General features: G+C 47.7%; 1 protein-coding gene across 1 annotated transcript in view; it reads left to right on the top strand.

The window, feature by feature from the left end:
* The window catches only part of PLB1 (phospholipase B1), a gene marked incomplete at its 5' end in the record, with an annotated part of 98,948 nt that overhangs the window by 18,065 nt on the left and 56,542 nt on the right, over window positions 1-24,341 (top strand). The window contains 7 exons of the mRNA XM_043604237.1: window positions 4,937-5,008; window positions 5,880-5,954; window positions 8,371-8,434; window positions 14,121-14,179; window positions 16,145-16,218; window positions 17,729-17,772; window positions 21,859-21,967. Of these exons, the coding sequence (XP_043460172.1) occupies window positions 4,937-5,008; window positions 5,880-5,954; window positions 8,371-8,434; window positions 14,121-14,179; window positions 16,145-16,218; window positions 17,729-17,772; window positions 21,859-21,967 (497 nt within the window). The remainder of the gene's footprint in view (window positions 1-4,936; window positions 5,009-5,879; window positions 5,955-8,370; window positions 8,435-14,120; window positions 14,180-16,144; window positions 16,219-17,728; window positions 17,773-21,858; window positions 21,968-24,341) is intronic.

The raw sequence follows: 24,341 nt of genomic DNA, 5'->3' as shown, positions 1-24,341 counted from the left end.
CGCATCTGCCCAGGCCACTTTGCTTGTGGATTGGGCTCACATAGTAGTTCCAGCCCAGATTTCCCTCACCATCGTGTGGCTCAAAGGCACAGGGTGGTGGCTGTGATGAGCGTAGACTGTGAATGAAGAAGACCTGGCTTCCGTTCCTAATTCCACCCTTCACGAGCCGTGTGAATACAAGGTCTCAGCTCCCGTTCTGCAAAACCCTTTTCATAACCCCTGATGCAACACGTGTCCTGTGCACGGCTTATTCCTGGCCCTACTGGCCCTCAGTGAGGACTCACCACGTGTTGGCCCTTCTTACTATACCTGTGACAGGCTTTCCCCAGACTACGAAAGTCCCCCAGGGCCAGCTGGGCTCAGTCAGTGGGTGGGATAGAACCTCAAAACTGTGAACGTTTCCAGGGCACTGGACGGAGACCTGACTTTGCCATTGTTTCCCCATCCAAGTTGCCCTATTTTTAGAATTCTAGTGATGGGAACTTGGTTGTCCTTGTTCTTGGTTAGGAAACTTCTCTCCCTTTCCTCAGTTGGTTTGCTGTGCCGAGACCGTGAGCCACTGCATTCATTAGCCCACACACAGGCACACGTTAGCCAGGAGCAAGGACAGTAGGCAAGGTCCCCAGATGGCCCATGGCAAGGAACTCACACTCCCCTTTGGAGAAGGCAATGATTTCTTTTCTGATTTCTTTGAATAAGGATCCTTTAGTGGGCCTAACCCTTGGGCAGGATATTTCCCCCAGGAAACCACTTTGCTGCCCATCTCCTGTGAAGGGCAGAGAATAGGAATGTGACCCTTCCTGCAGGAGCTAAGCCCCCTCCACCCTCTCTCTGGGGGAGAAGGACTGATTCCAGCTCAGCCAAACCTCCTCCTCCTTCTATGTCCGCTTTCCCCCAAGCAACACAAGGGCACCTACAACATGCCCCACCCTAGGCTGGGTCCTAGGAGGATACAGGACACACACCAGATGACCTCTGCCCTCATAGAACCTAGGGTGTAGCTGGAAAGGTCAGGCAACCCAGAAGAACAAGAGTGAACTTGACCTCAGCCAGCAGTGATGTGTTGGACTGTGTACCCAACAACGATAGGAGCGAGAGGTCAGGAGGATCCCATGGGGACAGGATTCCAAATGGCTTTGTAAGGTGTGTCGGAGGAGGTCAGGGTGGGCATTCCCAGGCAAAAGGACTTTTGTGAGCAAAGGGCATGGAGAAGAGAAGAGGCAATGCACTGGCAAGGGGCAGTATGAGGCTGGTCTGATAAGAGAGGAAACCTGAGGATAAGGAGGCCCTGGGAAGGAATAATGTACCCTGAATGCCAGAAAGAACAGATCCAGGGAAAGGCTCCTCTCCCTCCTCTCCCTCCCCTCCCTCCCCTGCACACACTTCCTCCCTCTCTTCCCTCTCCTTCTCCCTCTCTACCCCTTCACCTTGCTATTGGTCGTCATTGGTGGCAGGGGCAACAGTGACAATCTTTGCCTTTATTGAGCCTGAGTGTCATCCTGCACATTGACACAGGCACCCGGCACCCCAGTGTCCTACAACCCACTTGAGGGTGAGGATAAGGATGAGGCCGAGCAGGCCCACAGATGGGAACAGACTCAAGGCCAAAGGACCATGACATAGTAGGTGTCACAAGGGCTCCGAGGAGGAGGAGGCAGCTTTCCTGGGTGGGCAGTTACCCCCACTCAGTCCTGTCCAACCAACCCCCAGTTATTTCCCAATGAGAGTTCTCGAGGTCCGGGCAGCCAGGCCAGCAGAGAAAGAGGGGCTTCCCTGGATGTGTCACTCTCCTGGCTTCCTCATGGGTGACATGCCAGACCATCCGTGGCTCCCAGAGTGAGCAGAGCTGCGAGAGTGAGTGGACAGCTCCTGCAGGCACGGGTTAGTGCATAAGAAATGAGGAATTGACCAGGTCTGGGCAAAAGTACTGGGTAAAAAGCCAGAAACCCTGAGTTCCGGTTACACCTGTGTCTTTGGTTGTATCGTGAGGCGAATCGTGTGGTCTTTCTAGGCCTCTCTTTTCCCTCCTTGCCAGAGGTGTGTGATGACCCTCAGCGAGCCTCAGAGGCCTTTAGCAGCACGCACGAATGGTTCACCCTTGGGTTCACTCTTGTGTCTTCCTAGGGACACAAGGAGGGCAGGCGTGTCTCTGCCTTTATCTCCTTGAGTCTCTGCTGTGTTGGGTTTGAGACCACAGAGATGAAAGCCAGATAGGTCTATCCAAGGCCACGTTCACAGACACAGAGGGCCTGGAATGAGGGCCACTCTCATATGTGGGGAGCAGAGAGGGTCCAACATAATCGCTGTGACCACAGGGGCCCAAGTTCCACCACTTTTCTCCCCCACGATGTCCCCAGACACCACAGTGGGGGTGGCTGTGCAGGCCAGCCCCGCAGCTCTTCTCCCTGGCCAGGCCCCAGGGTACACGTAAGCTCTGAGTGAGGGCCAGCAAAGGAAAGTTGCAGATACCTGCAAGAGAGTAGCCTCACTTCTGAAACACTCCTGGAACCGCCCTAGCATAACGTGCCCCCAGACTGCCGCTGAGCTCCTGACACAGAGCTGGGGGATTTTGTGAAGACATAATTCATTCCCTTGGTCCCTTCTGCCCCCATCACCGCCTCCTCAGTAATTTCTGACGATTCTTATGCAACACTAGTTCTGAAGAAACCCACCTTTGGGGAACTGGATCCTTCCAGCAATCACAGACCCCCACTGCATGCCAAGCCCTGAAATTCCCTCAGGAATTGCTCAGCTGAGTGGGAATTCTCCTGGGAGAGAATGTCTAAGGTCATCCCTCCCACATTCCAGTTAATTCCAGTGTGGCAGGGAGGCTGTGGAGAAGAGATGTGGGTGATTCCAGGACTGAGGTGTGGAGCGAGAGCACAGAGACCAGCCCCCACTGTCCCTGGAGTGCATGTGAACTTGGGCACAGGGTGGCAGGCGGAGGGACAGTGGGAGGGGATGTTTGGCCTGGCCGCCTCATTCTCCATGCTGCCTGGGCACAGAGGAGGGTAGAGGGTCCAAGCAGGTGTAAAGGGCATTAGAGGAGTGGGAAGGATGTAGGAGACTGATAAAGAGACATTTGAGGAAAGGCTCTTAAAGGAAAGTGTTTATTCAAGCCTATGAATTTCCTCTCTTTAAGGTCCTTAAAAAATGGGCTCTGCTATATCCATTCTACCAGAATTATTAAGTGTGGCTCTCTCAGAGCTTCTTTCCAGACTCTCTTATTGATTACATTCTTGAGAGATTGGAGAAGGGAAGAAGGCAGGCCAGATTGACACCGGGTCACTGAACACTCCCTTTCAGAGCAACCTTGAACATTGTGGGCGGGACCTCCCATTTCCAGGAGTGCCCACCATCAGAATAAATCTGAAAGAAGGTAGGGACCCCAGTTCCTCCTCCAGCCTTCGAGCTAAAAGGTTGCCACCCTTTTTCCAAAAGGTCAATTACACCCTCTTATCTGACTTTGTCCATTTGGGTGAAGAGCTAATCCCAAGAAGGGTAAAGTTCTTTCCCTGGTTCTTGTTTATGGCGAGATGCTGGGATAAGATATTGCTGAAGAATCTAAAATCCTCGTGGAGGATGGCGGACTGTGACTGAGCCAGACAGAGCGCCCCATCCCATAGCCTCTTGCCTCTTGTCAAGTCATTGGAAGGGAGGTGAGGGACAAAGGTGCCCGAGAGTCTAGTACCTGTGGGCAGTAGGGCTGACCGTGAACACGAGGTTCCCAAATGGGAGAAAATAGCAGTGCAAAAGGAAATGTGTCTTCTCTCGAAGCTGTGGTATCTTTCAAGAGTATCATAAGCATTTAAAGATAATGAAAGGAACTTTCAAAAAATGTTTATTTTGAGAGAGAGAGAGAGAGAGAGAGAGAGAGAGAGAGAGAGACAGAGACAGAGCACACATGAGCCTGAGAGGGGGAGAGAATCCCAAGCAGGCTCCATGCTGTCAGCACAGAGACCAACGTGGGGCTCGATTTCATAAACCATGAGATTGTGACCGGAGCCAAAATCAAGAGTCGGTGGTGGCTCAACTGACTAGGCCACCCAGGCGCCCCAACAAAAGGAACTTAAAAAAAAGAAAGAAAGCCTTCCCCCCACTGAATTCTTCAACTGCCTTCATTTTCCCGTGTTCCCTCGAGCACATTCACATCAGTTTATCACCTGCTGGGGCCCCTGCTGACACACGCACACTATTTGATGGGGCTGTTCCATGGGCTCCGGTTATCATTTAAGTAGTTGCCTAGATCAGCACTAAGCCCACCATTGCTCATTGCCGAACCGCTAGATGTTCAAGTTGTTTGGGAGTGGGGGCTGGGCTGTGCCCCACGTCTGTTCCTCTGATTAAAGACCTAGGACTTGAGCCAGAAGCCATAGCTCGTCTCACTCACGGCCACGTAAGCAGTGTTCAGGTAACAGAGGCTCTTCCTGCCTCCTGGACGCGGGCTTACACACCACGGGAAGGGGAGCCGAGGGGAGAGGATGCATGCTTTACACAAGAGCCAAGGGTTTGTCCTTCCTTCCTCCCCCCCCCCCGCTCTCCTCTCAGAGGGAAGTTTCGTCAGCGCTGGGGTCCCAGACCCAGCTCAGCCTGTCTGGCATTCCATGCCTCTCTCTGTAACATCAGGAGGGGTGGGCTGGGCATCACTGAATCCTCCCGTGCCCTGGGCCTCACCCGGGGCTTGCACTGGGACCTCCTGGAGGGCTTGTTCAAATGCACGGCACTGGACCCCACCCCAAGGTTTCTGACTTGAGTAGGTCTGGGTTGGGCCTGGAGATTTGCATTTCTAATGTGTCCCCAGGTGATGCTGGTGCCGCCAGCTGGCCCAGGGTCACACTCTGAGAGATGCTGGGCAAATGAGTCTCTGTCATTGGCACCCCAGGATGCGGCCACCTATGCAAGACTTCTCTGTTCTAAAGATCACCTCCTTTTCCAGATGGAGCCAGCAGGACAGAAAGATGAGCCATTCAGTGCACGAGAGGGAAGTCCGGTGAAATGTCCCTCTCAGGTAGGCCAGAACTGGGGACGGGAGGGAATCCCTTGCTGAGTTGGGGACCGAGATGGGGCCACGAAGAACTGGGCTTTGCTGTGAAGTGGGGTCTTCCCTGGATGAGACATTAGCCCCATCAGAGGCTTGGGTTGGCTCTTCGAGGCTGGGCACAGCTTTGCACACCTGACACGCTGAAGGTTTACACCGGCGGGTCAGGAGAGCCGTGTCCGCAGCACTGAGGCCCCTTCCACACCTGTGGAGGGCATAGGACCAAAGCCACAGCTTACCTGGTCCCAAATGTGAGGATGAGCATCTTGAATAACACACCCAACATGTAGTAGGCATAGAGTTAGTGCTGCTGAGTAAATGAATGAGAAAAGGAACACTGAACATAAATCACTAGAATTCTTTTTATCATTTAATGTGAGTCCAGTTTTGGGCTTTCTTACTGAACTGGTAAGTTTGTTGTTGTTGTTGTTGTTGTTGTTTGGGGTTTTTCTGTTTTTTGTTTTGGTTTTGTTTTTGTTTTTTTACTGGGCTGTAGGAATTAGATCATTTGCCCTGTTTCCCTCTTTGCCTTGGCTGCCAGGAAGCTTAAAATTCAGTTCCCTTTCTGTGGAAATATATGTACTTCGCCTGGTAGCATGAAACTCCAGTACAAGCAGGAGATGCTGACTGTGGCAAAGGGGACATTTCAAAGCATTAGTGAGCCCTCTCAGAGAACTAACGAGCAGCACAGAGAAGAAAAGCCAGATGATGGTTTTCTCATCATTTCAAGGATGCTATGAGCGTCCCAAACTGACCAAAGGCATTGCTGTGTGACAAAGCCTGGTGGTTAAGCGATATAGATTTCTGGGTCATGATTATAACGTATTACCTTCCTCTGCAGGAGAATCCCTTTCTGTTCACCTACAAGAACAGCAACTACCTGCCCAGGCTGCTAAAATCTCCTGAGGAGCTTGAGGTAGGCTCGGGTTTTCTGTGATTGACAAACATGCAAATGAACCAGGGGCGGTACCCCTTGCCGAGTCTTTGGAAGTTTCTATGCGGTTCCCTGGAACCCCATGAGCCCACGGGGAAGGGTCAAAGGGTCAGGTGTGTGACCGCCCCGTTCGTGCTTGAAGCAGGCCGGCCCTATGTACCTGTCTTTGATTTTTTTTTTTTAATCTTTATTTCCTTTTGAGAGAAAGAGAGTGGGAGTGGGAGAGGGACAGAGAGAGAAGGAGACACAGAATCCAAAGCAGGCTCCAGGCCCTGAGCCCGATGCGGGGCTCGAACTCACAAACCGTGAGATCGTGCCCTGAGCCGAAGTCGGACCCTTAACCCCTATCTCTGTCTTTAGAACGGCCTCAGCAACCAGCATCCTGAGGCTTCACAGGGCGTGGTGGGGTGCTCAGCACTGCCTGCTCCCTGTTTTCTTCTGACATAAACCAAGAATCCTCAGGCTCTCCCCAAATCACCGACGAGTCCTTTTAAACTCACCTGAGGGCTTAATCTGAGGAGAAGGTTAAGAAAAAGCAGAGGAATGCGGTGAAGCGCGAAACCAGACAGCATGGAGGCCAGAAGGCCTTTGAGGTTGGCGCACGCCCGTGGGGGCCGCCTCGTGCCTCCTCACGCCTCCCTTGGTGCTTGTCTCAGGAGTCCTTCTCTGATCTTTCCTGTCAAGATGAGATAGGGCACCCTGCACTCCTCTGGGGAGCTGAGAAGCACTTCAAGGCTGATGTCCTCACTCTCAGAGGACTGGGGACCGAGACGAGTTGAGACGAATTCACTCCTACTACCCTCCCCGCCAGCGGCAAAGACGACGGCCTGGGTCCCCAGCACAAAGCCTGAGAGACACAGCAGGAAAGACTCTTGATTTATCATCATGTCCCTCACGTTCTAACCGATACCTCAGCGTGAGGATATACCTGAGAGGCAGCAGGGCGCTCTGGGGTTCAAATCCAGGCTCTTCCACTTACTGGCTCTGTGTCACTGAGCAAGGCACTTACCATCTCTGTGACATGCCAGTCACAGGCCCACCTCACAGAGTTGTTACTAATGATAAGCTCATACGCGGAAAGTACATGAAATAGTGTCGGTACGCTCTGAGTTCTATACAAGCGTTGCCAGTATTTGTCATCTGGTAGGAGACAGCGACACATTCCCTCAGGATGCGTTTATTGAAAGCCTTCTGTGTGCCACCAGAATGCAAGCAGGGATTCAGAGCAGGGACTCATCACTATTTGTTGAATGGCTACACGGCTGGGTGGGCAGAGGAATACCGGGCATAAGAGATAAAGCCACAGATAAAATCCGTTGCTCGTCCCAAGGAACTCAGCCTCGTGGAGCCGATCAGCAATCGCGGCATGACTCTAATTAAAGTTTCCGTGGGTATTCTGGGAACACAGAGGAAGCGACTGACGGGAGAGAGGTGACATAGTTTCCCAAAGAAGACCAACAACCCCAGCCTTGAAGAATGGCCAAGGGTGACCCAGTGGATGGGCGTGTGGGAACGTGGAGGGAGGGGAGGGTGAGGGGGGGAATGGAGGTAGACTCGGGCAGAGGCATGGAGAGCGCAAGAGCTGGGTCCAGAGCTGGTAGTTTAGAATGTCAGGGTCCTCTTAGGATGTGCCAAGGGGGATGAACTTTGTGCGGATGTTAATACAGCAGAAATGTATTTTTTTTCAACCAACACATATTTATTGAGCATCACTGTGCACTGTTCTGGGCTCCGAGGATACAGTACACAAAACAAGCAAAAATCCCTGCTTTCACTAAGAATTTGGGCGGGGGGGGGGGTGGTGACACTGTTATATTATGCTGAGAGAGGGAGAGCATCATCTCTATGGGTTCAGAAGGCTGGGGAGGAAGCCCCCAGGACTGAAGGCTGTAGATGCTGTAATATTCCAGGCAAGAAGTAACACAGGCCTGAGGGGGCACCTGGGTGGCTCAGTGGGTTAAGCGTCTGACTTCGGCTCAGGTCATGATCTCATGGCTTGTGGGTTCGAGCCCCACATCGGGCTCTGTGCCTGGATCCTGCTTCGGATTCTGTGTCTCCCTCTTTCTCAGTCCCTCCCCCACTCAGCCTTATCTCTCTCTCTCTCTCTCTCTCTCTCTCTCTCTCAAAAAAGATAAATAAACATTAAAAAAACCCTATTTTTGAAAAGTAACACAGGCCTGGATGAAGGTCAAGGCACTAGAGGGGAGGCGACAGGATGGGGAGCATTTAGGAAAGGATTTTGTGGACACTCAGATATGAGTGGTCATAGAGAGGGAGGGATCTTAAGGGATACCTAGCTTTCTATACTAAGGGGTGCTTTCCAAATACAGGCCCCACTTCTCACCCAATTTCCTATGTTGCAAGATCCATTTCTCCTTCTCTGTGCCTCTCATTTCAGGTGACAGATGCAATGGAAATCAGGTGCCCCGACAAGGACCCCTCCAACACGATTCCCACTTCAGGTACATGGCTCAAATCAAGCGATTTTTAACCTCATTTGAGGCTCGAAATCATCAACGTAAGGGCCACCTTAACGGGCTTTCCACACAGTCTGGGGTACATCAGAGGGGGTTTTTTCCAAGGACAATAGAAGTAGCTCCTGATGTGTGTTTGGAAGTTCGTGTCTGTGTTTGATTTTTCTTGAGCTACAACATGATAACACCAGTAGCAGAAAGCATTGATTAAGCGTTAACTGTGTACCACGTCTTGTCCTGCAAAGAGCCCAGGATGAGTTGAGTGCGCTGCTGTCATTGTCCCTCTGCCGTGGAGCCTTAACGAACCAGTGAATTTTTTCTCCAAAAGACAAAACAATCTTTAAGCAGGAGGCAGAAATAACCGGTCCATACGTCAGAGCCATAGGCAGGAGGCACTCATACACTGCACGGAACAGGAAAGCGCGCCATCTTAGAAACGTGCTGTTCTCACTGCTTCTCAGTATTTCCAAAATGACTGTTGCCGGGCCGGGAAAATGAAACTCGTGGAATGTTCCAGGTGACATCCTCCCAGAAAGGGGCTGGCTAAGGGCTAAATCTTTTCTTCTAGACGAGCCTGTCTGAGAGTGATGGCTGTGTGCATGTGACCATGGGAGGTCATGGAGCGGGAATTGCAGGGAGGAGGCTGTACGTTGACCTGTAGGACTGACCCCATCAGTGCAGGAGCATTCCTGCAACAGTGCGATAGGTTCCCTTGCTTGGTCCTAGAGGGCGACTCCTTTGTTCACTGATTCATTCACTTGATTATTAGGTGATTGTCGAATGCCTCCTAAGTGCCTTCCAAGACAGAAAATTAGGTTTGGAGATGTCACAGCGCCTAGCAGGGTTCTTTCAGGGATGCACATCTTTGTCTTCAGGCTGTTTTCTTTTGCTGAGCGTTAGTTGAACAACAAAGTGTCAGCCTACCTTTCATGCAGGTCTTAGCTCTCTACGCTCAAATTAAGCCACGTGAATGGCAAGTAAGTTAAAATGTTTGTAACAAACTTCAGTCTGTAACTGGTTCTTGTTCTAAGTTGCAGAACAATGGAATAGGAGATAAGGCACACACACACACACACACACACACATACACACACAAACACACAGCGCGCGCGCACTCGTGTGTGTTTAATCTTTAGATTTTATCCCCTTCATACTTGGTGACAACTTAGTCCTATTGGTTAGTTTACTAGCAGAACTCTAGCAGCAGAAACAAATTATCAGCTTCCTACACAGGCTGTCTTACAACAAAAACACAAAGATGTACGTATATATGTATGTCCATGCATTTGCATGTATAGGGACAGAGAGAATTTGAATTTTTTAATCGCCAGTCTTTACAGAGAAATGATATCCATCCCTTTTTTAATCTTATCATTCTGAGAGGATGAACTATAAAGTATCTTGCAATCTTTCCAGATTATGTTCCTGCCATAATGATAACCAATCCCTTAGAACGTATCTCAACATCTGAAAGCAGATAAAATGTGAACCTTTTCTTTATCCTCTGACCCTGAAGATTATTGTGTTTATTGGCATTTGAAGATGGAAGCACAAGAAATCTTAAGACCTTGAGATCGAAGATACTCCAGTGATAGGGACCGTCTGAATAAGCAAATGGGTACATTTAGGTCTCCTCGATCTAACCAGGTGGGCATGGAACCAAAATGCTCTCTCGCTCCAACTGGGTGACGGCCATCCTAAATGTGAGCTGGGCCTGCCCTTCTGAGTCCTGCCTGAAAGGTGTCATTTAGGAAAATGACCACTGCTAACTGGGCAATAATAAAAAACACATTTCATTAGCACGTGTGATCTGTGAATGGATATTTTAACCATCCTTGTGATTGTTGGGGTATTTAAAAGAGAGTTAGCACAGGGCCACATTATTAGTTTTTCTTGACAACTGTCCTATTTCTGGCGAGGTCATTCACTCCTCTGGAGATCATGTTTGCAATTTCTGATTGAGATGATGGTATCTGATGCATACTTAAAAGAGCAGATTGTCTTATCTTTATATCTCCAATGACTCAGCACATAATAGGAGCCCAGTAAATGTTCACTGAATTAATTTTGTTAATGTTTATTTATCTTAAGAGAGCACGCAAGCAAGTGTGAGCAGGGGAGAGGCAGAGAGAATTGCAAGCCGGCTCCGTGCTGTCAGCACAGAGCCGAACATGGGGCTTGATCCCATGAACTGTGAGATCATAACCTGAGCCGAAATCGAGAGTCAGACACTTAACCAACTGAGCCACCCAGGCGCCCCTCGCTGAATTAATCTTAATGAGTATTTCCAATGTAGCAAACCAACAGTTCTCAGGGTTGGAAAAGATCTTTAAATCCAACTAGATCAAGGTATCTGCCATTAAAGCAATTTTTCACTAAGACTCTGTATAAAATAACTGTTTTGCCTTCAGAGTTCTTTTCAAAAACCTGCCGTGTCCCCTTCCCTAGTGTTTCTCTTCAACCATCCACAGGTACACATAACTAACCAAAAGTGATGTCTCAATATAGGGTACTGCCTTCATCAATAGGCCACAGCCCTTGGCAACCTGGATGCCTCACTCATGCCATCTGGGGCCCACAGGTGATGAACCTCTTCCTCCAATCTGTGAGCCTTTTGGAATGAGATATAGAGAGTTGATATAACTTTTTTTTTATAACTAATCGGCATTTGGTAGCAAAATAAATAAATAAAAGCTGCTGAGTTTTCTTCCCAGTCAGTGCATACATGCTCTCTCTAAGTGCTATCTCCTGTGGGCTTTCTAACTTTGCACATACTTGCATCATTTTATATTACCCCATGGTCTGCCCCTAACACAGTTGGGGTAACTAAGAAAAATATGTTGGGCCTGGCAGCTGACCTAAGGTTTTCCCAGTGAGAAAAAGAGTAGCATTTTGCAAACAAAAGAGTAATAATACGGAGCCGGGGGACGTGGCTCCTGGCTCTGTACTCAAGCTGGCTATCTTGATGTCAAGCTGCTAATTCCATGCTGGGGGAGAAATTCACAGTATTTGAAAATAGAGAACTACAAAGCTATTTATATTCCACTGTCACCAATAGTATAAATCTAGAACAGTTCATTCATTTAAGACATTGGCTCCCTTGTAAGTCCTTGATGTTTTTTATTATACCCATTTGACTAAAATGAGCTACTCAAAAGCCAATATGAAAAATGCCCTAGTTACAGAACCGGGAGATCATTAAGGGTTTCACTCTGTTATGACCCAGCACTGCAATGACCCTGGAGATGCTTCTGTAATCATCACCTGGTCATGGGTCTTGTGGTTTAACCTCATCTATGACTAGGAAGCAGTGATGCCCCACAGGGAATAACAGCCCACCTGTCCCCTTGCTCAGTCCCCTGAGCAAGTTCAAAATCACCCAAAGACACTTGGACGCATAGGTATTTCCCTTCCCTGCAGTACCCGTCATTTAAAGCTTTGAGAGCTGTAAGGTCTCTGACACAGAGTCACTAACTTAGCCTGTAATTCAACTTAGCACATTGCTTGAGCCCCTGTGCTCCCTAAGACACACAGATTGCTCCATACAAACTCACACTGAAGTACTTCCAAGGCACAAACAAGGTTCTAACATGGTGCCAGCAGTTTAGCACCGTTGTTAACATAAGTTAACATAAGTCCTGAGAATCAGAGGGCACAGGAGCTGGGTGGCCCTAGCTGACAATTGCGAGGAAAGCTGCTTTTGTCAGGTTATGGCTGCACGTGGTTTAAGCTCTTGGGGTATACAAGACAAAGCTCCAAAGTGTCAAGTCTTCTCCTCATTCTATAGTCTACCATTTTCTTACCATTCGTGATATTTCATCATAGCTTGGATGGCCTTCTGATAAGAGGCCCCCTCTGTAGAAATCTTGATGAGTTATTGATGTATTTATCAACTCATTTCAGGGTGGTGGACAGTTTGTACCAGATAATGTTTAGCTAATCAGCCCACATAAATTTAATCTTATCTCTAAGTAGTTCTTTCCCCAAGGAGAGCAATTGCTAAAGTGCTTTGCTGTGTTTCCAGGCTGTGTCTTTGTCATGCGTGATGATATTAACAAAGCTCAAATCAAGGTCTGCAGGATGTTAAACAAATGAAACCTGTCGGGCTCTATATTAATAAAATCCCAGATAAGTCAGACCCCTCCCACATAGTCTTGGTTTGGTTTATCATCTCTCAAAGGAAATCCTTCAGATCTATCTACACATATACATACACACGCACACACACACACACACACACAGATGTGCACATGCATGCACATGTGTGTACGTTTCCTTTCTGTCTGCTACAAATTTAGGCGGCGGGATGACCAGTTCCAGCTGCCTCTTTAGCAAACTATAATGAGCTTTTGAAGCAAATCTGCCCATCGCTTCCACATTTTACCAGCTTCAAAGATTTCCCCTAACCTTTGCCCCCTAGCAAGTGTTCACAGCATTCACTGTGGCTATCATACATTATGGCAACAAGAATATAGTGATTGGCTGTCATCACCAGCAACTAAAATAAGCCCTCGAGAGTTGAGGGAAGGAGGTCTTACTTTCTGTTGGGTTGCTTTTTTTTACCCATAGCCCAATTTCTTTGAGAAGAGGTCATTTTAAAGTTCTCAGGCTCAACCCCATGGATGTGTGCTAATGTGTGCAGCTGGCTTTGTGATTTGATATTGTTCTTCTAACCACATATCCTTACCCCACCCCCTCCCAAGACGTACTGAAGCAGAAACTCTGAGGGTAGGAACCAACCATCTGCATTTTAACAAGCTCCCCAAATGATTCTGATGCACGCTCAAATTTGAGGATCACTAATCTATATATTTTGCATACACACATTCACAATTATGTATGTGTTCGTTTGCATGCTGTCATTAGAAGAGGCAGGGACTTTTACTTTTCCAATGAGAGCAGATCCTCAGTGGGAGTGGCAGCTTCTCATCTGCAGATGGTACGGAGGTGAGGTAGACAAGATGTCTCCATGGAAGGAGCCAGGACCTGGAGATCTCTTTGAACATTGTTTTCACTGAGTATTTTTTAAAAATTTTTTAGCATTTTACATATTGTTGAGAGAGAGAGAGAGAGCAGGGGAGGGGCAGAGAGAGAGGGACACACAGAATCCAAACCAGGCTCCAGAATCTAGGCTCTGAACTGTCAGCACAGAGCCCAATGTGGGGCTCGAACTCACGAACTATGAGATCACAACCTGAGCCAAAGTCGGACGCTTAACCGACTGAGCCGCCCAGGCGCCCCTGAGCTGATTTTTTTTTTTAACAGGATGATATAAAATTTTATCTTCATTATCAACAGATCCTGGAATAGATTAAGTGTTGGTTACATCTCCACGCCAACTCCTGCCTGGCTCCCAGACCACACTGCCAGGAGCCGTTTCAGGCTCTGAGGGTAACTGCTCACTTTGTGGCACCAGGTTTCACCAAAGGCCCCAGAATCCCCTCTGAAATTTGGGTCCACCTCCTAGGTCCTGAGCCCATGTGCAAGTGCTCCAAGGAAGAGATAACAGTCAGGATCCACGGCCTTATGACAGGCTTGTGACAGATTTAGTATCTCTGCCCAAGCTGAATTACAATTACAAATGGACTTTCTCTCTCTGTTTTCCTGGAAGATCGCTCACTTTCAGAGGAGATAAGAGCCCCTGTCTTCCATTAACTGGTGTGTGCGTTCTCAGTTCACAGGCTGAAGCTGGCTGACATCAAGGTAATCGCAGCCCTGGGGGACTCTCTCACGGTGAGTTACCCCAACTGTGGGAGGAGCGGGCAGGGGAGGAGATCTGGATTAATGGGAGAACCCGGAGAGAGGAACTCTCACGACCATGGTCATCTCCTGCCCCTCTCCGGTCCCCATGTCCATCCTAACCTCAGTATTCCTCTCCCGACGCTGGGATGAATGAGCGAGCAGGAAGTGGGGGGACCTCAGAGGGAGCAGCCATGACAGAAGTGACCCAGCCCAAGTCTCACAGCCTGGTAGCATTGGGCGGATTGGACTAGGTCTCACGCACAGTGTGGGGCTCCTTCAAAGACCCGGCGCTGGTCATGCAGGAAGTCAAAGGAGGGTGAAGAGAGGATTAGGCGGGAGCAGGCGTTAATGGGGTGGGGGGCAGGGGGCAGAGGAAGACAAGGTACTCAGAATGATGCCAGCCCATCTCTGCAGCTGCTCCATGATGACCCCTCAGGCCTGCAAAGCGCTATCCAATGAAAGCAAAATCAGGCCCTTTGAGAGACGGGGTAGAGGTTCCCGGACACAAGATTCCATTTACTAGTGGCCCATTCCAGACGCATCCAGCTGCTGTTCTCTGAGTCTGTAGAATCCAGGGCCTCCAGGAGAGTCTTCCCCAAAGACCAGTAGACACCTTTCATGCCTGTGGCTCGTTCGCATTTCATCTATCCCATCGACATCCTCGATACAATCTTCCGAAACATGACTTACCTTAAACCTAACCCAAAAAGAAGACGGGCCAGGTAGGTGCACTGAGTCCCCACGACTGCATAGCTTGCAGGCACTGGACCGGGACCAGCACTCATGAGTCCTGACTCCAAGTCCAGAAGCCTGTCCCTGTACTGTGGCTGTGCCCTCCATGACCCCTCAGCGATTCTTTACCCCAAACACCCTACTGCTTGTAACTTTCCAGAAGAACAGGCAGGCTGGTCCTTAGCACTGCGTATCCCAAGCACTTCCTGCGGGATGTGGCCTGGTAGCTCCCCCCCCGCCCCGACGCCTGACCTCTGACCCCTGACCCGCTGGTCTGCTTGAAGATGCTCTTGGGAGAAGCAGTCCTCAAGAATCAGCATAGCTGTTCAGGACTTCCTGGGAGGCAAACTTTGGAGTGTGACATACATGACAGGTGGCAGAGAACTGGGCACCAGACAGCAGGGGTCACACCCTGGAGGGTCTCTCATGGAGGCCAGCCTCCCCCCTGGCCTGCCTCAGAGGCCCATCTTCAGCATGACCTTTGCAATGGCCCTGCTTGGAAATGACACGCTTTAGTCAAGGGCCGCGCATCTGCAGAGAGTCCCCAGATTGAGGTTTTAAAAGACCGTGTCTTTCTTCAGCTTAAGGGTAGGTACACGGCATTGTATTGCTATTTTTAAAATTGTACATACAGGAGATACGTTGATTTCAAAGGATTGTGATATGTTTCCTTTTATGGTCTATTTCACAACTTTTCAAAAGGAGGTGGATGGGACCCAGAAATGGGTCCTTTTGAAAAGTGGACACTTGCAGTCTGATTTTCAGAGCCATTTTGCTAGCCTGTAGCACTTGGTCTTGGTCTGGGCCGGGTTTTTTAGGGTGAGGCCAAGCGGTGGATGGCACCAGGATTCCCAGTGGGATCTCTCACTCATCTCTGTAAAGGTAGATGCATATTGAGACAGGGTAGGGGTGCCTCGGTGGCTCAGTCGGTTAAGCGTCCGACTCCGGCTCAGGTCACGGTCTCACAGTTCGTGGGTTCGAGCCCCACATCGGGCTCTGTGCTGACAGCTCAGAGCCTGGAGCCTGTTTCAGATTCTGTGTTTTCCTCTCTCTCTCTGCCCCTCCTCTGTTCATGCTCTGTCTTTGTCTTAAGAATAAATAAACATTAAAAAAAAAAAAAGACAGGGCACTGTCTACACTCTAGATTCTAGGGAGTGCACGACTAGAACACGGACCTTCCAGCTGAGGGGGCAGGGAAACTCACCTCTTGATGTTCCCTCTCAGGCAGGTAATGGGGCTGGATCAAAGCCTGGGGACATCTTGGATGTCTTGACTCAGTATCGAGGCCTGTCCTGGAGGTGAGTGAGGGTGTGGCAAGATGCTGCGTGACCCTTTCATTGCAGGGCAGGGGAGGACCCCTGAGCATCCCGGAGAACAATTCTTCTAGCAGACACATGAGCCACCTAGTGCTTTTCAACAGAAGCTTCTGGTTTACTTTGAGGAAGGACTGTAAGCTTCCCCTGAACCACTGCATTCCCCAGGACAGGAACTGAGGCCTGAACAGGCCGAGTTTGGGAGAGAAAGAACATAAATGTTTAGGTTGAAAAGTTTCTCTAGTTTCCATTTCTCTCTCTGGGGAGTAGGCTCAGAAGGAGACAGTGGCCTTTTGGAACCGGAGTTGTACCTGAATCCTGGCTGCCTGACTCTGTGCGACTCTGAGCAAGTTACTCAACCTCTCTGAGCTTGTCTCTTTATCTTCCATGCAGGGATAATAATACAGCCTGAGCACCGTCATGAGGAATAGAGAGAGTTTAAGCATCCAGCAAAGTAGATATAAATGGAAGTTTGTATCATTATTAAAGGGCCTTCATTTTACAGATGAGAAGGCAAGGCTCAGAGAGGACATTAACCTATCTAAGATCACACAGCCAGATGATAAAAGGGCAAAAAATAGAGCAGATGGTTCCTGACCCCTAATCTGGCACATTCCCCTATGGTGACTGCTTCATGCAGGCTTGTTCCTGCTCTGGCTGTAATCAAACCCAGGCTGCCCCAAGCTGCAGTGAGCAGGACTCAGGATTTGAACACCCGGCTCATGCCAAGCATGAGAGGGCAGGTCTGGTGTTTCCTCAGCCCGGAATCTGGCATCCCTGGGACCAGACTGACCCTCAGTGTTGAATCCCAGGCATCCTCCCTTGCGATGTTGCACAGAATTAAACCCCAAACATTTGAGACCCTTTTAAACGTTCTCAGATGTACTTGGCAGAGAATGAGGGGATATGGAAAAGCAGGGAATCCAATAAACTGTGGAATGTTGTATATTCTCATGCCTAGAAACCCATCCAACTTTGATTTGCTTGGAATTTTAGAAGCAGCTTAGAAGATGGGTTCTCTCTAGAAGACACGCTTTAAAAGCAGGTTTTTGCAAGCCAAATAGGAACAGAATGACGAGGGCAAACGTTTCCACTGTGTTTTCAATAATAACAGCCGTGCCCAGCTGCAGTGGCGAGTGGGGCGCGACTTGGCTCAGCATCCAAAGAACGCTCACCTTCCCTTTAGAAAAACAGGGGCAAAGGGGGACCACTTTGTTCCCCTGTCCCAACGTCAGTGCTCGAAGTTAAAAAAAAAAAAAATCATCGCAGTCACCGTGCCATTTAAATCTGTTTCTTCTCGGGGTGTTCTGGTTTGTGGGGACAAAAAGAGGAGTTGCTATGTTCCGGTTTGTTTTTCTACTGGAAATAATGAGGAAATGACAAGCTCCAAGCCCCCAGGGTGTCTCTCAGAAGAAAGGCCTGTCTTGGGAGTGTCTGAGGTGTTTTGGCATCAATGGCATTTTCAACCTCGGTTTTCTTTTTTGTTCCACCACAGTATCGGCGGCGATCACAACCTCAGCAGCGTCACCACCCTCGCAAGTGAGTACGCGATCGCCCGGGCTCGGCCCTGTGCGGCTCAGCAGCGCCTCCTGGCGGCGGTCGCGGGCTCGGCAGGGAGCCGGCCGGCGGGACTCAGCCACGTTCACCAGGGGGCGCAACGTCCCCGAGGCGGTCGCCTGTCTCTGTTGAACATCATGAAAGCCTTTGAGAGATTTTTTTCTTTTTTCTTTTCTTTTCTTTTCTTTTCTTTTCTTTTCTTTTCTTTTCTTTTCCTTTCTTTTCTTTCTTTTCCTTATTTCTCTTTTTCTCTCTCTTTTTTTTCTCTTTCTCTCCCTCTCTTTTTAAAGAGAAATTGTATTTGTAAAGGAAGGAAGAGAGGGATGAGAAGACACTTCAGGCTAAATCTTAGTGCAAGTCATTCTTAGGAAATGATTTCAGAAAGAAGGAAAGTAAACCCATCTCTGTTTTGCCTGTCATTCTGAGCAGAGCACCTTTCTGGGAGGCATTGATCTGGGCTTGGGCTCCGTTAATCACCACTGTATACAAAGACGTTGAATCCCTGAGTGTCACTAGGAAACGCCACCACCACAGCAGTAGTTTGTGCAGGCTGTGCAAACACAGCCGTATTGGGGGCCTGATATTTTCCTTGAATCACTTTACCCGCAGCCTGCTTGGAATATTTTTTTTTTTTTAAGCCTGAACTATGTTCTCTGAATGGTCTGGTCTGATGTGTCTTTTTATTCTCCTTAGCGCATGCACACCACAGTGCTTGTTCTTAAAGCAGGCATTCACTAAATGTCACAATTATTTTCCCTTCAGATCTTCCAGCTAATAATATTTGTTTTTTGCCTGAGAGGAACTTAATTGGTCCTGCTCTCATTTACTTTTCTTGGAATTATCCCTTTGTAACACATCTTTGGAAGGCAAGGAGTTCTTTGAGGTTTAAGGCACCAAGACTTTGGTGATGGAGATGGCTTGATCTCCACCTAGGCAGGACCGATTGGGCTTCATGTATGGTTATCTGTTTTGCTATTTGCAAATTCTGGTGCATTGAAATAGGTACAGTCCTGTGACACGTGTCCTCCCTGTCTTTACTGCTAGGGGAGGTGGTTTGGGTTGCTTCTGTGAGTGTGATTGACTGGGCTGTGAGCTGGCCCTGCGTATACATCAGCTTTGCTGGGCTTCCTGATTCCCACGCTATTATGGTGGATGAGGTGATTGGATCTTTCACTACAGTGATTTACAAAGGAATGAGACAGTGTCACCCCCCGGGTAGAGTCCATACTTGGCTGAGCAGCAGACAGTTGCCTGTTCAGACTCTTCCTCACAACAGTTATGAAGTAACTGGGTAATCCACAGGGATATAACTGCATGAAAATGTGTTCGAAGATTTACGAGAACATAAGGTCAGAACAGAACCTGGGTTCGGCTCCCTCTTCAATTTAATCCAGCAGATACTCCAGATCTGGATGCTTGGGAAATAGGAGAATGAAGCAAGGCTCTTGCCCTCATGACATCACCACAATCTCTTTGGGGACGTGTCTCCCTAAAGACAGACACATATACCGATAATGATAGCTATGTACAATGTTTAGGGGAAAATAAATAAGAAGATGGTTAACTGTGCCTTATGAAAGGGGTTTTAAGAAATAGAATTCATCAGGTAAGGAAAGGGGATGGAACATTCCTGGCAGAGGGAACTGCATGCACCAGCAAATTCTTGCTCGAAACAATGTGTAATGCTTTTCTGTGATATTCATGATAAGTAGCTAGCTGGCCTGTGCTGGGTTCCCCCAGTAATGGGAAACCTAGGAGAATCCATTCTATTTGCAGATTGCTCTGGTGATTTCACAGCTCTTCCTTCTGTTGAGTAGAAATCAGAATAATTTCTTTGTTTGTTTTTTTTTTTTTGAATGTTTATTTTGAGAGAGAGAGAGAGGCAGAGAGAAGGAGAGAGAGGATCCAAAGCAGGCCCTACACTGTCAGTGCAGAGCCTGATGCAGGGCTTGAACCAACCAACCATGAGATCATGACCGGAGCCTAAACCAAGGGTCAGACACTCAACCAACTGAACCACCCAGGCACCCCCCAGAGTAATTTCTATCCATTGGGTACAATGTCTCCAAAGCCCCAAGGAATGAGTTCAGTGCATCTGTGTTGTGTAGGTTCTATTGCATTCTTGGTTCAGCAAACGAAGTGCATCCTTTATACTTTTCAGATTACAAAACATTGCTGAAAGAAATGTAATCAGACCTAAACAAATGGAAAGACGTTCCATGTTCATGGATCAGAAGATATAATACTGTTAAGATGGCAACATCCTCCAAATTAATCTACAGATTTGATATAATCTCTATCAAAATTCCAGGTGGCTTCTTTGCTTAAATTGACAAGCTGACTCTAAAATTCATATGGAAATTTAAAAGACCCAGAATAGCCAAGATAATTTTGAAAAAGAACAAATTCAGTGGACTCACACTTCCCAATTTCAAAACTTATAAAGCTGCAATAATGAAGACAATGTGGTACTGGCATAAGGATAGCCATATAGATCAATGGAATAGAATTGAGAGTCCATAAATAAACCTCCATACTTATGGTTAACTCGTTTTCAACATGAGTGCCAACATCAATAGGTAAGAATAGTCTTTTCAATAAATAGTGTTAGGATAAGTATATAGCCATATGCAAAATGATGAAATTGGACTCCTACCTCACACCATATACAAAAATGAACTCAAAATGGATAATAGGCTTAAATGTAAGAGCTAAAATTCACCCTTAGAAGAGAGTATAGGAGCAAATCTTCATGACCTTGGGCTAAACAAAGACTTCTTAGACACAATACCAAAAGCACAAGTGACAAAAGAAAAAAAATAGATGGGACAAAATTAAACACCTTTGAGCTTCGAAAGATACCCTCAAGAAAGTAAAAAGACAACCCAAAGAGGGAAAGAAGATATTTGTAAATCATATCTGCTAAGAAACTTATATCTAGAAAATATAAAGAACTCTTAAAACTCAATAATAAGACAATTTGATTTGGGTCCACTAAAAATGGGCAAACAATTTAAATAGACATTTCACCAAAGAAGATACACAAATGACCAATAAGTAGATGAAAAGATGTTCAACACTAGTAGCCATTAAAGCAAACCAAATCATAATGAGGAACCATTCCACGTCCACTATATTTGTTATTTTTAAAAAGATAAATGTTGGTGAGGATGTGCAGAAATTAAGACCCTCCTACACTCCTGACAGAAACATAAAATCACACAGATGCTTTGAAAAAAGGTCTGTAAGTTCCTCAAAAGTTTAAACAGTTACCATAGGAGCCAACATTTCTCTTCCTAAATGCATATCCAAGAGAAATTCACACAAAATAAACTTGTTCGTAGCAACATTATTCATAATGGCCAAAAAAGTGGGAACAATCCCAATCCTTCAAAGGATGCATGAATAAATGTGGTCTATCCGTACAGTGGGATATTATTTAGCAGTGAAAGGAATCAAGTGCTGATGCGTGCTGTAACATGGATAAACTCTGAAAACATGGTCCGTGAAAGAAGCCAGCCACAGAAGTCATGTTGTATGATTCCGTTTATATGAGATGTATAGAATAAGCAAACCTACACAGAGAGAAAGTAAATTAGTGGTTGCCACAGGGTTGGAGGGAATGGGGAGTGACTCGTGTGCACGGAGTTTCTTTTTGGGGGTGATGAAAATGTTCTAAAGTCCGTTATGTTGATGGTTGCACAACTCTGTAAATAGATTAAGGACTATTGAACTGCACTTTAAGTTGTGATTGTCATGGTGTATGAATTCTATCTCAAAAAATTATTATATATCTGGCAAACAAAAAGAAAAATGCATGAGAGAGGCACCAGACCCAGACTCACATTTGTTCATGACAATAATTCATGAAACACCAATGTACGTGTGTTGCCCATGTGGTTAAGCACCAGCCTGCTGGACATTTTCTTTCTGGGCTGAGTCAACAGTAAGGTTAAGAGCTTGAAGGGTGAGGGTTCTTTGTCCCTAACATGCACTGGCACTTATCAAAGGAATGTGAAGATTGTTTTCGGGGTAGTTACTAAGCATGTCTCTTCTTTGTATTTCCAGACATCTTCCGCGAATTCAACCCTAACCTGAGGGGCTTCTCTATTGGTACCGGGAAAGAAAACAGTGCTGGAGCGTTCCTAAATCAGGCTGTGGCAGGCGCCCGAGCTGAGTGAGCAGGGGAGCCTTGGGGATGGCCCCAGAGGTCCTCTGGGGACCTAGTCGGGGGCTTGGCCTGGGCAGGGGTGTATGGCTGAAGGCTGGGAGGCTTGGTCCAAGGGAGAGGTCTGGGGGTCAAAGACTGGACTGGCTGGGCTCTCCTGGGGTGTCCCTCACTGTGGGACACAAACATACTAGCCCACCCCCAACACCACCCCAGGAACTAGTCACAGTTTGCTCTGATGCCAGGTATATGCTTTGAGCAAATTACTTTGCCTTGTTTAGAAATCTCATGTCCACAGAAGACAGTGGTATGAGAGGGCTCAGTCTTAGTTCCAGTTTTCATTGCTTCCTCAGTGCTTCATCTTTCGTGTCTTCTTCTCCTTGCCTTCCTCAGACATGCTTTCCAACAGTCTTTTCAGGCTCTCAACTTTGCACCCTTCCTGGGTCATTGAAGGAGCACGGGTCCTGGGAGGAAGCTCTGAGTCTCAGTCCTAGCACACACATCCCGCCTCCCTAAACCTTAGCCTCCGAGATGGGCCTGGCTGTGAAGCTCTCCCATGGGGTGGCTATGGGGTTCCATGCCATGTTGGATGTGAAAGTTCTGGTGAGCTGGAAGTTGTGCAGACAGCTTGGGTCAGGATGGTGGTCCCAGTAGCAATGCAGTAGGAATGCAGGACCTACCTGGGTGAACTGGTGGTGAGCAGGGGTCCATGCACACTGAATGGAAGGTTCCAAGAGCAGGGTAGGCTTCCCTGGGTCCTACGCCTCCATTTCTCTCCATGATCCCCGAGCCTGGGGTGCTTCCTCAGATTTGCTACCTAGTCAGAGAAAAGTGAATACCACACTGAAGCTAGGATAAATGTGGAAAGACCCTTTCTGTTTCTTTTTTTTTTAATTTTTTAAAAAGTTTATTTATTTGAGAGAGAGTGCAAGTTGGGGGAGGGGCGGGGGGAGGGTGGAGAGAATCCCAAGCAGGCTGTGTGTTGATATGGGGCTCGAACTCATGAACTGCAAAATCATGACCTGAGCTGAAATCGGGAATCGGACACTTAACCAACTGAGCCAGCCAGGTGCCTCAATCCTCTCTGTTTCTTAATCCTATTTTTCTTCCAGAATAATCCCAAACCTCTTTACTATGTAGATCTTAGGGATTCTGTGTTTGGTTCCCAGATTCCCTGACATCATTTGGCCAGTCGATTCAATCCCATCCCGAATCTACTCGCCACCTGAGTAACTCTTATTTATTCACAACAGGAATAATCCAAATGAGAGATTTTACAAAACCTGATCAGTTTTATAATGAATTCTGCGGCTTCGTTTTCCCTTTTGGTGGGGGAAAAGTGAAAGGTTACCAATTTACTGCCTAAAAATTGTGGCTTTAATATTACCATAGCTTTGCTTTTTCCCAAAGCATTTGTCCGCTTGTAGTATCAGGAGAGACATTTCTAAGCATGATTCGGTCAAGGAGGCATCCAAGAATGAAACCTTCATGGAGAATATAAAAGTAAGCAAAACAGAGCGTGATTCATATGGATTCCTCCCTTGCTGTCCTCAAGGCCACGGGGCTCTTTTGCACAAGTAATCCATTTGTCCAAGCACATCCTGAGATGTAGGGAGGAGTTAGAGATTATTACACCCAGATGACAGATGAAGAAACTGTAGCACAAAGAGACAAAGTGGTCTGAACAAAAGCATCAACTCAGCCATGTGGTCTGTTGTCCTTGTGCCCTGCAGGCTTTATCCCGGGTCCAGTAATAACCCCTCATACCTGACAGCAGTGTCCAATGTACAAGGTACCTTCATGTTTTTTATCCCTGTGTTCTGTGTGGTTATTGTGAGTTGGACAGAACAGAGGTCAGATACTCACATTTTCTTAATGAGGATATTGAGGCTCAGAGAGGTCAAGTAATCAGACTCTGGTCCACAGAGCAGGTGCCCTGATGGCTTCAGATTTACAGATGCAGAAACCAAGGCTCAAAGAGATTAAGTGGCTTACCCAAAACTCCCACCCAGGTCATCTTGATACTTAGTTCACTGTGGTTAAGACCAGGCTAGCTGGGCTAATAGTTAAGAGAGGACGAGATTGGAGTGCCGGGGTGGCTCAGTCGGTTGAGCATCCGACTCTTGGTTTCAGCTCAAGTCATGATCTCGAGGTTTGTGAGATCAAGCTCCACGTCGGGCTCTGCCGTGACACTGTGGAGTCTGCTTGAGATTCTCTCTTTCCCTCTCTCTCTCCCCCTCCCCGACTGATGCTTTCTCACTCTCTATCTCAAAATAAATAAACTAAAAAAAAAATTTTTTTTTATTAAAAAAGAGAGGAAGATCTGACAACCAGTATTTTCCTGCTGGCACTGTGCCAGAGACTGGTATTGATGGTGGTGGTG

The sequence above is a fragment of the Prionailurus bengalensis genome, chromosome A3, assembly GCF_016509475.1.
Source record: "Prionailurus bengalensis isolate Pbe53 chromosome A3, Fcat_Pben_1.1_paternal_pri, whole genome shotgun sequence".
NCBI classification, from domain to species: Eukaryota; Metazoa; Chordata; class Mammalia; order Carnivora; family Felidae; genus Prionailurus; species Prionailurus bengalensis.
Note: the sequence above shows the minus strand (reverse complement) of the source record. Positions and strands in the feature narration are given on the sequence as shown.